The sequence below is a fragment of the Penicillium macrosclerotiorum genome (assembly GCF_028827735.1).
Source record: "Penicillium macrosclerotiorum strain IBT 26536 chromosome Unknown utg000003l_segment0_segment0, whole genome shotgun sequence".
Lineage (NCBI taxonomy): Eukaryota > Fungi > Ascomycota > Eurotiomycetes > Eurotiales > Aspergillaceae > Penicillium > Penicillium macrosclerotiorum.
The window spans coordinates 6,185,256-6,198,948 of record NW_026643083.1 but is presented as its reverse complement, the minus strand read 5'-3'; the positions used below and the strand labels follow the sequence as shown (position 1 = coordinate 6,198,948).

At 49.5% G+C, this 13,693-nt stretch overlaps 7 protein-coding genes across 7 annotated transcripts; 5 read left to right on the top strand and 2 right to left on the bottom strand.

Annotated features, from left to right (window-relative positions):
• Nucleotides 1-598: 598 nt before the first annotated feature.
• N7462_005133 (uncharacterized protein) lies at nucleotides 599-1,353 on the top strand (the record flags this gene model as incomplete). Its single annotated transcript, XM_057076858.1, has 2 exons — nucleotides 599-815; nucleotides 890-1,353. The coding sequence occupies 2 exons, from the start codon at nucleotides 599-601 to the stop codon at nucleotides 1,351-1,353; spliced, it is 681 nt and encodes a 226-aa protein (XP_056936363.1).
• Nucleotides 1,354-1,537: 184 nt separating this feature from the next.
• Nucleotides 1,538-1,834, top strand: N7462_005132 (uncharacterized protein; the record flags this gene model as incomplete). The annotated part of the gene is made up of 1 exon (XM_057076857.1): nucleotides 1,538-1,834. The coding sequence occupies one exon, from the start codon at nucleotides 1,538-1,540 to the stop codon at nucleotides 1,832-1,834; it is 297 nt and encodes a 98-aa protein (XP_056936362.1).
• Nucleotides 1,835-2,001: 167 nt separating this feature from the next.
• On the bottom strand, nucleotides 2,002-3,533 carry N7462_005131 (NAD(P)/FAD-dependent oxidoreductase; the record flags this gene model as incomplete). The annotated part of the gene is made up of 3 exons (XM_057076856.1): nucleotides 2,002-2,150; nucleotides 2,204-3,172; nucleotides 3,242-3,533. The coding sequence occupies 3 exons, from the start codon at nucleotides 3,531-3,533 to the stop codon at nucleotides 2,002-2,004; spliced, it is 1,410 nt and encodes a 469-aa protein (XP_056936361.1).
• Nucleotides 3,534-4,075: 542 nt separating this feature from the next.
• N7462_005130 (uncharacterized protein) lies at nucleotides 4,076-6,189 on the top strand (the record flags this gene model as incomplete). The annotated part of the gene is made up of 5 exons (XM_057076855.1): nucleotides 4,076-4,171; nucleotides 4,223-4,526; nucleotides 4,581-4,671; nucleotides 4,762-4,985; nucleotides 5,078-6,189. 5 exons carry the CDS (start codon nucleotides 4,076-4,078, stop codon nucleotides 6,187-6,189), a joined length of 1,827 nt encoding a protein of 608 aa, XP_056936360.1.
• Nucleotides 6,190-7,332: 1,143 nt separating this feature from the next.
• aguA (alpha-glucuronidase) lies at nucleotides 7,333-9,825 on the top strand (the record flags this gene model as incomplete). The annotated part of the gene is made up of 1 exon (XM_057076854.1): nucleotides 7,333-9,825. The coding sequence occupies one exon, from the start codon at nucleotides 7,333-7,335 to the stop codon at nucleotides 9,823-9,825; it is 2,493 nt and encodes an 830-aa protein (XP_056936359.1).
• A 797-nt stretch (nucleotides 9,826-10,622) lies between these two features.
• On the top strand, nucleotides 10,623-12,050 carry N7462_005128 (uncharacterized protein; the record flags this gene model as incomplete). The annotated part of the gene is made up of 1 exon (XM_057076853.1): nucleotides 10,623-12,050. The coding sequence occupies one exon, from the start codon at nucleotides 10,623-10,625 to the stop codon at nucleotides 12,048-12,050; it is 1,428 nt and encodes a 475-aa protein (XP_056936358.1).
• A 176-nt stretch (nucleotides 12,051-12,226) lies between these two features.
• N7462_005127 (SGNH/GDSL hydrolase family protein) lies at nucleotides 12,227-13,692 on the bottom strand (the record flags this gene model as incomplete). Its single annotated transcript, XM_057076852.1, has 4 exons — nucleotides 12,227-12,827; nucleotides 12,908-13,018; nucleotides 13,085-13,530; nucleotides 13,597-13,692. The coding sequence occupies 4 exons, from the start codon at nucleotides 13,690-13,692 to the stop codon at nucleotides 12,227-12,229; spliced, it is 1,254 nt and encodes a 417-aa protein (XP_056936357.1).
• Nucleotide 13,693: the final 1 nt, after the last annotated feature.

Genomic DNA, 13,693 nt, shown 5'->3' with positions numbered 1-13,693 from the left:
CCCCTTTGAAGAAAACCGGTCTCCGGGAAACAATCAAAGACTGAAGTTAATCAGTTGGAGGCTCGTTATTTGTTTTTTAAGAAGATGGAGGGGGGCAAAGAAAAATAATTGGGCATTGGAAACCGGCCCAGTCGGGTTGTACAACGTCAGTCTGACCGATGGATGCCACCCCCAGGCCGCATGCCACACTTGATCCATTTGTACGCACCTGTGTCCAGGCAGTTCGAAATAAACAAGGTTGAGCGGATTTATCACGAACTGAGCGTCACTGGAGTAATTATAGCAAAGGGCTGCTGGCGTACCACCATCCCCTCCCGCCGTGGAAAGGGACTCTCTCACACAGACAGAAGACAACAGGATTAGATCTCGGGATTTCAGCCTGCATGCAGCACAACGTTGACTCTGATTTCATCCTACCTGGGACTGTGACTTGATTGTACTTGGCGTCAGCGGAGATCAAAATGGACCCGTCAGCACCAAATACATCTGCCAAAAAATAGGGGCACAGGTCAGACTTTTCACACTCATACAACTCTTATTTGGACATCCAATCTTCAAGTTTCGACAGCGATGGTATCCAAGACTGGGATCGTTAAAGATGGCTGATGAAACTACTTCGTATTCGCAGGCCTATCTCAACGAGTCTCGGCAGCCGATGCTTATATCGATTGCCATACTTTTTATGGCCGCGAGTACAACTATTGTAATATTAAGATTTGTCTCCCGGCGAATCGGAGAGGTTGGATTGCATCGCGAAGACATCTTTATCTTACTTGGCTGGGCCTTTTACATGGCATTTATTGGAGTTGCCATAGGTAGGTGAAGCCTGAACTTACAATCTGCGAAAAAAACATTCCCCTCTGCCAAGCTGACCATTCTTTCTTTTTAGGAGATGTCAAATATGGCGGTGTTGGTTTACATCAAGCGCGAGTGGTCGCAATCGACCCGCATATGATGGTGAACTGGGCCAAGTTTCTTCTCGCAATCGTCTTCATCTATTCGTTATCGGTGATTTGGCCAAAGTTTGCCATCCTCAGTCTCTATATCTCGCTATTCTCCATTCATAGAGTGTCACGAATTATCTGCTATGCTACTGGCATACTCATAGCCACCAACGCGGCCGCCAACGTCGCGGCAGGTTTTGCCATCTGCAGACCGCTCGACGCCTTGTGGACTGGAGACATAGCAGAGCACTGTTTCAACATCAATGCTTTCTTTCGGTATTCACGTATTGTCAACATTATTTCCGACGTCGCAATGTTGATATTGCCTATTCCGCATATTGTTCGCTTGCAATCAAGAACGCGACTGAAAATCGGTTTGGTGATCACATTCCTCTCGGGCAGTCTGTGAGTAAATATACTTCTTTATTGATTCTCCTGAATTGTCCAAAAATAACTACTAATGGCCGCGGATCGGGTGTAGTGGTCTTATCTCTGGCCTTATTGCCTTAGCTAAGATATCTACCACTAATGCAGTCGTGGACAACACTTGGTCTGCAGCCCTGTTGATACTATGGTCTCTGATAGAAGTCGGGATGTATCTCATTGCCGCTTGCCTCGTTTCGTATTTGCCACTTGTCAAGTTCCTGTGGCGCAAGGTCAGAGGAACAGAGAAGTTGTCCTCATCTGACAGCCATCATTTGAGTACCGTTGGCGGAGGCTCTTCCGCCCACGACAGGGGGCTGAAGCCGTTTAAAAGACATGCAAATGGTACTGAGAGTAGCTGGGATATCATTGAACCTGTCACTGTCGTTGGAGGCAGTGATTCACCAGATCGAGAGCGCAACCCACCTGGGCAAATTGTTCTTGAACGGCAATTTATTGTCGAATGAGATGACCAGGTTGGTCAGCAGCTTTCTAGTCGGTGAACAGAGGACCGACTAGTCACAATTTCCATATATCACCTGATTAAATGATTTCTACTGATGTAATAATAATTCTGGCGTAAATGAACGCATTCAGATCTAATAGATTGCAATTCTATTCAAGCATCGATATGTTACCAGATAGAGGGAAGATCTCCACGAGATAGCCGATTCAGTCGCTCTTGACTGAATTGAAAGCATTCAGGCAAGCCCGTCTCCTTCCATTCATGCCCAAGGACAAGCTTCACCACACCCGGGGCACACGTAAAGATACGGGCCATGCCTATTCCAACTTTTAGTACGGAGTGTTAAATATTGAATGAGGGCTGAGCCTACCATGTCCATTGAACCCTGCGCAGATATACTGGCCCGGTAAAGAATCAATCGGGCCGACAAAAGGGACCGAATCCGTCGTCATCGCAATGATACCAGTCCAAGAGTGGTCTAGCCCTTCGCCATGCATGGTGTGTTGGGCGTCTGCTTGGAAATCAGGGAATATTCTTCCCAGACTACGCATAGCATCCACTGCTATCTCCTGATTAAAGGATGAGTCGTCGGTGCTGAAGCGACTAGCCGTTGTCTCTGGGCTGAGCGTCGGATTTGAGCGAGACACACCTAGCACAAGAGTGCCGTCGTCCTTGCGTTGGATTAGAGAGTAGAAGTGGTAGAGGCTATATCGAAGGGAAAAGGTGCTCTGCAGAGCATTCTCTGCGGCTAGACCTGGGGTAGGAACTAGCGAGTGCGCCTGGGCCCGATTGGGCCGGATATAGTTGTCCAACTCGGGTAGCAAAAGGGCAGCGTGCGCATTGGTGCAATGGATGATCTTCTCACACGTAATGATTCCACGCGGGGTATGAACGTCCCACAGATTAGCGCCATTATCAGTTTTACTACTGGGCTTCACCTCGCTGGCCGGACAGAAGGTGATTAACCGAGCACCCCTCTCGATAACCGACTGTAACAAGAATTGTGTTAGCTTTGCGGGATGACTCGATCCCGCGGGCCATTCATACGCGGCAACCGCATCGGGGATCCTTGCCCGCGCTTCATCGCCTTCGTAGACTTTGATGTGTGATATGTCACCCCCCGCCTGCTTGTATTGCTCGAGACTCTCGGCTTCGTATTTAGCAAACTCGGGTGTCATGCAGATATCGAAGGTGGTGGTCAAGTTAAAGTCGCATGGCACGTTATGCGTCTTCACGAACTGATCCACTTTTTCCAAGACGAGTCGTTCGTTGGCGATGATCTTCAACGCTTGCTCTGTACCATGGACTTTGGTATAGGCATTGAACCCTCGAAATGCATCTGGCAGGTAATAGAAAGTCGGTCAGTCCGACATGTACATATTTGGAATCTATATAGATCAATACCGACCTGGTCGGACATGGCCCGCATTCCGTGAACTCGCCCCGCTGGCAGCTTCACGCGCCTCCAGAATGATCACGTCGTCGCCTTTGACTCCGGCTTCGAGTAATTCGAATGCGGCGAGGCCACCTGAAATCCCAGAACCAATGATGACATACTTGGAACCGGCAGGCACCTCCTTGTTCCTGTTGGCGAATAAATGAGGAAAAGTCCGAGTGGTGCGCTGCCAGTAGCTCAGGCAAGGGCCCTGGATCGGCAGGCTCCTGCTGGATCCCTGCCTGGGGCTCTCTAAGACCGTCATGGAAGTGCGAGGAGATAGAGGGCAGTACTGATTAATTACAACAAGAGAAGGACAATGAGAAGAGTGCTCGGATCTATCTTTATTATTGTCGTGCGGCGTGTTCCGCGCACCGCTAACTGCCCACCAACGATGGAGCAGTAGTTTGCGATGCGGGGAGTCAACTCGTGAACTCTGCCTCTTCTCCGACTTCGCTCGTATTCAACCGCGATCTAGTCTGTTCAGCAGATGAGACTCTTATCCTGGCTCGGCCAGTTTTTATCAAGCTATCGAACGTCAGTCAGTCCGCGCGGGCTCTTCCGCCAGCGGGAACCCAGATTCTACCTAGCGCTATCTAGCTGGAGCACATCCATCTCGCGAGTCGTTTGCGTGAGTACTTGGCACCGGGCGCAACTTCGCCTCGACCTGCACCAAAAGCCAGCGAAAGACCATGATTGCCCGACGAAATCAATTAGCGCGATCCCCCAGGCGGGGTAAATCAAGCTAGCCAAACGACGGCATGGCCCGTTCACCGGAGCCACTCCGAGGTTGCGCCGGTCTGCGCAATGAAAGCCTATGATTGGTATGGTTGGGCGTGGGGTCTTGAGCTTCTTATCACAAGACGCCCTTCGATCGGCCGGCTGCAGTACGAGACAGAGGAGGTACAGACTCGGAGACGCCAACTGGTTCCGTGGTAGCTTCCCTGCTGCCAGTCCTTCTTGGTCAACTATACGGTGGCTGCCACCCGAAGCCCAGGAGGCTGGAGCTTATCGAAAGAAGCTCGTTATCTTTTGTGTGATGGTCACGAGGAGCTCCTCGGATTCCTTCTTATTCATTCCGTTCCCATCCTTCTCCCCTTACTGTTCGCCAGTATCCTGTTGATTCCAGGGAACATGGTCTTGTCCAACCCGTTCAGGCGTGCATCTCCAGATGGCAACTATGTGCGGACGGCAGACGAGCGGGCGCTCGTCCGCCGCCTGGACACGTTTCTGTTGACCTTTGGCTGTCTATCTCAAGGTGTGTACTGACTGAATGCCCTACAAATTTAAAACCCAACTGACTAGTCTTTAGTGATCAAATATCTAGACCAGCAAAACATTAACAATGCTTATGTTTCCGGCATGAAGGAAGATCTCAACCTACAGGGCAATGAACTAAATCTGTGAGTCAGTCAGGTGGAAAGCTTCTATTTCTTTTCTCATTTTTATTTCAATTAAATTTTCTTGTGTCACCATCGTCTAATTTCTTGCAGATTTACAACTTATTTCAATGCCGCCTACTGTGTGATGCTGATCCCATCGCAAGTCATTTTAACCTATGTTCGGCCGAGCTTCTGGTTACCGGGATTAGAAATTCTGTGGGGAATGCTCACCGGCCTAATCGCCATGACAAGTCATGCCAAGCAGGTCTACGTATTGCGAGTCTTTCTAGGCCTTTGCGAAAGCAGTGCCTGGCCCGGCATGATGACGTTGTTCAGTGAGTGAGCCTCCTGTGGGACTTGAGGCGTCCATTCGCCCTCATAAACCCCAAACTCGATACGTTTACGAGCTGTTTCTGACCAATTCAAGTGTACTGGTATACCCCAACCGAGCTGGCCAAGCGGATGGGTTTCTACCATTCCTGTCAAGCCGTAGGCCAGATGATGTCAGGAGCTTTGCAGGCAGCCATTTCAGATACGCTGGATGGCCACGGAGGCCTGGCTGGCTGGCGATGGCTGTTCGTCATAAATGCGATTATCACAGTCGTTTGGGGATTTGCGGGCTTCTTTATGATTCCTGACTTACCCAATCGTCCCAATCCCCGTGCCTTTTGGTTCAAGAAGGTGCATGCTGAACTTTCCATGGAGCGACTCGCGCGAAACGGTCGTGCCGAGCCGAAGAAGATGTCATGGGCGGGAGTTAAACGCACATTCTCTGGCTGGGTGGTCTATTTCATTGCGGTCTTATATATTGCAACCGTCCTCGGGACATATGGTTATGTTTACTTCTCGCTGTTCCTGAAATCCCTCAAGCGCCCCGACGGAAGCGCGCGCTGGTCAGTCTCAGAAGTGAATGCGATTCCGATCGGAGGATCCGCCATCAATGTTGTGTTTGTGTGGATTTGGGCGCTGCTTTCTGATTTCCTGCGTACGCGTTGGACATTAATTGTTGCTCAAGGGGTTATCGGCATCATCCCTTGCATCATCATGAGTATTTGGACGTCCCATCCGTCTACCGTCCCACTATCAGGCGCGTATGCGTCGTATTTCATTTCATACATATGTCTTGGTACTGCGCCACTTATCTTTGCATGGCTCTCGGATTTGATTCCCCAAGACCCAGAAGCTCGCTCACTGGTCGTCGGAGTCTCTGTGGCAGGCTACTACGCTATCTCAGCTTGGTCACAAGTGCTGGTATGGCCAACTTCCCAGGCACCGTACTACCGATACGGCTGGCAATCAGCGCTGGCGCTATTGGTTCTGGTCATTATCATGACTTGCCTTTTGCGCTATATCGATGTGCGGTATCTGTTACCAAAACGCGAGGCGTTCCAGGAGACCTTGGAAGGGGAAGAAGTCGGTGGGAAAGATACAAACGATTCGGATTTTGCTGAGAGCAGCAGTAGTCCCGGGCAGAGGCCTCAAATTGATCGGAAAAGCCCTCAGAAAACCGCTGTGAACGATATTTCGACCGATGTTTGAAAAATTCCAAGCCCATTGCGAGTCCTCGCTTTGATTTCTCTTTGGCTCCCTACCAAATGTCGCGGTGGCCGGCCAATTATCCAGTAATAGAGGAATAATAGCTAGGTGTTTGATACACAGCCAGAAATTCTTGCATGTAGAAGTACGGATACTTCGATGACATCTTCCGAGGTTTATTTCCTTATCAAATATACATATCATTCACTGCAAGCTACAGTAGATCAACGTTTAAAACAGATAGCTTTGAGGTGAGAGTTGCTGGCATGTCTGATTTGGTTTGGTTGGATCATAATGACTCTGTCTAGCTTCTTGAACACCTATCCAGCCATCATTTTGAAAATATAAAAGGCATGAAGGAACTCATTGCTCTTGTTCCGTTGTGCTCCAGAACACAGTACACTGGAATAAAGGGTTATGGGTCGGGATCGATAGATAGATTGATATCGTATTAAGAGACAATCTCCACATCTCGATTCATTTAAATATGAATTTCAACATCTTCTCAGATTGATTATTCAGGAAAAAAAGTATTGAGTCTTTGTTGGATCTTTACGACGGGATAAGTGGCGTGAAAAGCGTCTGATTGACTAGATATATTGCTGCGAATACTGGCGCGCGTATTCTCAGACCACTTGAGTAACTTCAAATACTCCTAGAAGCAGTAACTTTCATCAACACCCCATCTTCTTCAGTGTTGCGTAAGTAAGGAATTTACGGGTAAGTCCAACTTTCCAACCCCCACGGAAGCCAAAGAATACATCCATCCCACTCATACTTGGGGTCTCCGCGCCTTGAGCCCACATCGGCAATTGAAATCACGACACAGATTTGAATCTCAGTCCAAACGCCTATGAGCACTCATGCGTCATGTAGCATATCTTAATTGGTGGAATATATCACGGATTCGAGATTAGTTGAAGAGCTACCCTGGGGAAACACCGGGAAAATTCGTGTCCTGCATTTCCAATTAGCCTAAACAACACATGGAGGTTATCACGAGCTAGATCGTGGGGTCGATGTGCCAAGTCTCAAAAGCCTGTCACATTTCAATGAACTGCAAGTCAACATTCGCATGTTTCAACAAAAGCTTACAAGCTTTCTTGTCACTTAGCATTTGAGGCATCACCGCGACCACTCCTCGATATGCTTCCAGACGAGACTGGCCTTGAGGCCTGGCTGCGATATGCCGCCCTCCCTGCCGAGATCACCAATCAGTACCCTCGATACTCGCACATTATCGCTCTTACAGATGACGAGAGTAGTCCAGTATACACGGCTGGAAAGGAGCTGCAATTAGGTCTGTCTAAGATTCTCGGTCAAGACGTCATTCTTCAGACGGACTTCCCAGCGGCAGAAGCGCAGTCTTCCATTATCGTGGGAACAATCGAAAAATGGGCAACTGTGGGGGGTAACGTACATGACATCCCTAGCCTCAAGGAGGACGGCATGTATATCAGCTGCAAGCATGGAGTAGCTACGAATATTCTTGGCCAAAATGAACGTGGTGCGCTGTACGGCGCATTCGAATTTCTCATGCTCCTGTCCCGGAATGAACCATTACCAGAGCTTCATGCGTCCAGTCCTAGTGCGCCAATCCGATGGGTGAATGAGTGGGATAACCTTGATGGGTCCATCGAACGAGGCTATGCAGGGCCATCGATTTACTTCAAGGACGGGTACGTGGTTGATGACTTGACCCGTGCCGGCCAATATGCGCGCCTCCTGGCATCTGTTCGTCTCAATGGCATAATCGTCAACAATGTCAACTCCGACGCCAAACTTTTCAATCCCACAAACATGAAGGGCCTTACTCGAATTGCCGACATAATGAGGCCGTGGGGTGTGCGTATTGGCGTTGCACTGTACTTTGACACCCCGAAAGGCCTCGGTGGCCTGCCCACCTCTGATCCTCTTGACCCCAGCGTGATCGCCTGGTGGGACGACATGACAACTAGGCTGTACCAGCATGTTCCAGATATGCTGGGCTATCTCATTAAGGCAAATTCTGAAGGCCAACCAGGCCCGCTAACCTACGGCCGCACCCTAGCTGATGGCGCCAATCTCTTTGCTCGAGCCCTCCAGAAACACGGCGACGGAATCGTTATGTACCGAGCCTTCGTGTATAACCACCATCTCGATGAGTCGAACTGGAAAAATGACAGGGCAAATGCGGCAGTGGAGTACTTTGAAGGGCTTGACACTGAATTTGAAGACAATGTAATTGTGCAGATCAAGTACGGCCCCATTGACTTCCAGATTCGTGAACCACCGTCTCCTCTTCTTGGCCATCTCCGCAAGACACCTATCATCCTCGAGCTTCAAGTTGCACAGGAGTATCTCGGCCAACAAGACCACGTTGTCTATCTCCCCCCTCTGTGGCGCACAATACTTGATTTTGACTTCCAAATTGATAACAAACCATCACTTGTGCGCGACATCGTCTCTGGTGAACGTTTCAACTGGTCTCGGGCCGGCTATGCTGCGGTCGTCAATGTCGGAAATGACCCAACTTGGCTTGGAAGCCACCTCGCCATGTCTAATCTCTATGCGTATGGCCGTTACACGTGGAATCCACAGAGCGACGAGGTGGATGTCATCAGAGACTGGTCGCGCCTAACCTTCGGCCTCAACAAAACCATCGAGTCCATCATCACTAGCATTTCAATGAAATCCTGGCGCACATATGAAGACTACAGCGGCAATCTCGGCATCCAGACGCTCTGCGATATCGTCAAGACGTGCCACTTTGGGCCTTCACCCGCCGCCCACGACGGCAATGGATGGGGCCAGTGGACGCGAGCCGATGCACACGCGCTCGGCATGGATCGTACTGTAGCTACCGGTACTGGCAACGCGGGGCAATATCCACCCGCTATTGCGGCGCAGTTCGAGAAGATTGAGACGACTCCCGACGAGCTCCTACTCTGGTTTCATCATGTGCCCTATACACACGTCTTGAAGTCCGGGAAGACAGTAATTCAACATTTCTACGATGCGCATTACGACGGCGCGCGTGTGGCGCAAACATTCCCGGAACAGTGGGAGACACTGCGCGGGTTGATCGATGATGCGCGTTTCAACCATGTACTGTTTCGGTTGCGATTCCAGGCGGGCCATGCGCTCGTTTGGCGGGACTCGGTGAATACGTTCTACAATGTGAAATGTGGGATTGCGGATGAACAGGGCCGGGTAGGTAATCACCCATGGCGGATCGAGGCAGAGGCGATGGAACTGGAGGGGTATGAAGCGGTATCCGTGACGCCATTTGAGGCAGCATCTGGCAACCAAGCAATCGTGGCGGTCCCTGGAGTGCAATCCGCAACTGCCCAGACTGTAGTTACCTTCCCTTCGGGTCTATATGATGTCGCGATCAACTATTACGATCATCTGGGCGGAACTTCGCAGTATCAAATCTTTCTGAATGACCGCCTCATTGGTGCATGGGCTGGAGATTTGGAGAAGCACCTGGGACATGATTTCTCGGATCTTGTTGATGGCCATTCAGCGACACGAATCACCTTCAAAGGTGTGACAGTGAATAACGGGGATCGACTGCGCATCGTTGGGAGACCAGACGGGGCTGAGCGTGCCCCGGTAGACTATGTCTCATTTTTACCAGAAGGTATCATAGATTAGTAGATTTGTGATTGCTTGCTGGAATACTCCAGAGTCATGTTTTTCTAGTTTTTATCGTCCTTCACTGTGGTCTGGAATATAGATTGAAGCTCGCCGTGATTCACAAATATATAGTTTGTTTATGTATAAAAGCTGTTTGGTATTATGAACCTAGTTTCAATATTCGAAGAAGAAATCCCTGCTTAACGGTTTTTGCGTATGATTATGCGTCTTCTTCGACCTTGTTTCGAAAATCCTATCATTTTCCACGCGCATTACCTGTAAAAGCCCACCTAGCTGTATCGTAAGATATCTAAACTAAATAGTTGGAGGCATCTGGCCTCACCTAGGTCACGACTCCCACAGCCACTCATTGGTAAATTTTGCATGATGACGGGCATCGTGTCATGCGATATTCAATTATCAGGAGAGACTCGGCATTTGGGGAACGGCATCTGCCATTGCCGCTCGACCGGGTTATTTTCGGGGCTATTCAGCCGAGTACTGTTTACAAAAACGCGGGGTAGCTCTTGGGACTTACTAGCAACCAATAACCAAAACTTCACGAAGCATTAGCTTCTGCAAGGCAGCTAATTGGGTTAATGAAGTGAACGGCTAAATGGGGGAAGCTCCGACGCGGCCGGCGGCCCTTTCAGCCGGAGTACCTGAGGTACCCTACCCGGCGTGCATATGCTTAATCTCATTGTTTCTTTTTCCCAATTAGATAAATAATATAAGGTATATCAATCGTTCTCCATTTTTCATGTTCCATCATATGGACTAGGCGAGCATCGATATCTACCTGAAAAGCGGCCAAAATGCACATCACAGACAAGTTTCTTCTTGCATTTGCTTTGGGGCACCTTGTAGAAGGATCTCCACGACACCTTGAATCAGCGACAGTGACGGTTGACACGAACACCAAGTATCAAGAAGTTGATGGATTTGGCTGCTCGCAAGCTTTCCAACGTGCCGAAGATGTATTTGGTAAATATGGGTTGCCTGCAGTCAATCAAACACTGGTGTTGAATCTTCTTTTCGACAAGACTATCGGAGCGGGTTTCACCATCCTTAGAAATGGTATCGGCTCCAGCAATTCATCAGCAAGCAACTTTATGAACTCAATCGAGCCTTTCAGCCCTGGCTCCCCATCGTCTAAGCCCAAATATGTATGGGATGAATATGATAGTGCCCAATTTCCATTGGCTGAGAATGCCTACGCGCGCGGGCTTTCGTCTCTATACGCCAACGCCTGGAGTGCTCCGGGCTACATGAAGACCAACCTCGACGAGAATAATGGTGGCTACCTCTGCGGTGTGACGGATACCTCCTGTGCCTCAGGAAACTGGATGCAGGCCTATGCGAACTACCTTGTCCAGTACATTCGGTTTTATAGACAGTCCGGTGTTGAGGTGACCCATCTGGGCTTCCTCAATGAGCCCCAATTGGCTCCTTCCTATGCTGGTATGCTATCGAATGGCACTCAAGCCGCAGACTTCATCCGGGTCTTGTCTCGAACCATCAAGAAGGCGGGGATTGATGTCAAGCTCACCTGCTGTGATGGCATGGGCTGGGAACTCCAGGCCGAAATGATGCCAGGGCTCCACGCTGGTCCTGATCCGGCCATCAACCATCTGTCCGTTATCACGGGGCATGGCTACGACGGTGCCCCTTCATTCGAACTTGACACCGATTTGAAGGTCTGGGAGTCTGAGTGGGCTGATTTGACCGGTCAATTTACGCCCTACACCTTTTACGAGAATGGTGCCGAAGGCGAAGGTTTGACGTGGGCTCGTCGCATTCAAGTCGCCTTCACGGATGCCAATGTCAGCGCATTCCTGTACTGGATCGGTGCCGAAAACTCGACCACCAACAGTGGCCTGATAAATATGATTAACAATGAGGTGATTCCGTCCAAGAGATTCTGGGCCTTTGCTCAGTTCAGCAAATTCGTGCGGCCCGGTGCTCGGCGAGTCCTCTCTTCCAGTTCTCAACCAGACATCACAACTAGTGCTTTCGTAAACACCGACGGCGTGGTGGCGGCTCAGTTGATCAACAATGGTACATTGGCGTACGACTTTGAACTTCAAATCCCGGGCCTCAAAAAGGGGACCCATGTGCGGCCATATCTTACCGACAATGAAAACGACCTGCTGTCTCTATCTTCACTAGTTGTACAAAAGGGAGGGAAGGTTGCAGGGGCTATTCCTGCTCGTTCCATGCTCTCTTTAGTGTCTAACAACTAGATGATGCTATTTTGGCTGTTCATTGTATTGGCTGGGTTACTCGATGGTCTATCTTGGTACTGAAATCTTCTTGGGCTTGAAAATTTATAAATATCTTGTAAATAGCACCACACTTCCCAAAAAATCTCATATTGCCATCTGAAGATGTATATGTGTTCATGACATAACACCTATGATTATGTCTCTGCTCCATTCTTCGACTCCTCGAAGCTGATACCAAATGCGGTCGCCATAGCCATGAACGCCCTATTATTAGGATGTATCCCATCCCCAGAATCAAACTCCGCCCTTAGTAAAGAACAATCTTCAGGATCGCGTAGAACTGCATCAAAATCAACGACTGTATCATATATCCCACTTGTCCTGATCCACTGGTTCACTGTCTGCCTTGTAGCCTCTCGCTGAGGGTGGGAATACGACGAAGGGTCAGTTCCATCACGAAGACAAAAGGGTGTCAGTGTAGCCCCGAAAGCACATAATCCGTGCGCCCGTAGCCGAGTGATGAGTTGCATGTATCCGGCAATTAGTTGCTCACTGAGAATCTGTTGGCTAGTGGGGTCAGCAGGCGCTTTGCCAATATCGTTTATACCGGTGAATATGAGGACGAATCGGACGCCTGAGAGGGAAAGGATATCTCTATCCAACCGGCTAAGCACGCTGGGACCGAGGCCATCGGCGAGGACACGGTTGCCACCTGCTGCCTGGTTGACAATTGATATAGGATTTGATGGGCTGGGCGAGCGGGCAAGGAGTTGTTGGAAGAAGAAATCCGGCCAGCTATTTCGATCACCCCGCACCGTTAATTAGCAGTGCCTTTTTTTGTTGAGATCTCACCGAGTGAGGAATGCGTTTATTACCGCGTGTCTCCGTTCGTAGTGCTGCCCCGGCCATCTGTTATGCTGTCGCCGAGCAGCGCAAAGGCCTGCGTATTCCGTGGGACAAGAGCTTCGATGCCGCTGATGTAGTACCTAGTGCGGTGTCAGAATCGCTGGCTCTCATGATTTCTCCGAAGCTCATTTCATTTCAGCGTTTACCAATGGTCTGCCTGCTCGACAGCAAGATTATTGAAGTCATCCTCGGCGACATGGACTCCTTTCGTGAGATATGAAGTCGTCCGACTACCCGGGTGAGAGGTAATAGAGTCGAATTGTTGGCCAGATTCGATGAAAATACTGATACTAAGAGCCTGTCGTGGGGCTATAGAGAATCCAAAATCAACTGGATCAGAGACGACTTGCGCACCGCCCGGGATAGTTGTAGATTCATAGCCATTGAAGGTGACCTTTTGGAGAGTGCGGGGTTCAATTGCCGATGTCCCAGATTGATTACCAGCCGTGAGAGCAAGCGTTGTTTTCGTAACAGTGAGAGGTTCGGTCCCGAAGAGGTTTGATAACCGGATCCGTAGAAATTTCTCTGTTCCTGTCGATATGCGGGCTGTTTGGCGAAGAGTCGAGTCGGTAAAGGCGATTTTTTCCTCAATCTACTCGCAAGGGACAACAATGATTAGCTCCGTTCAGCCTTATCTGACCAGCTGTGATTTGCATACGAAATTTTTAGACGGAAGATCGGCGGGTGCTAGAATCATGGGCATACTTGTCCATGTATGCACCCAATGTTCATCATCAGACAGAGGCAGTTTCATG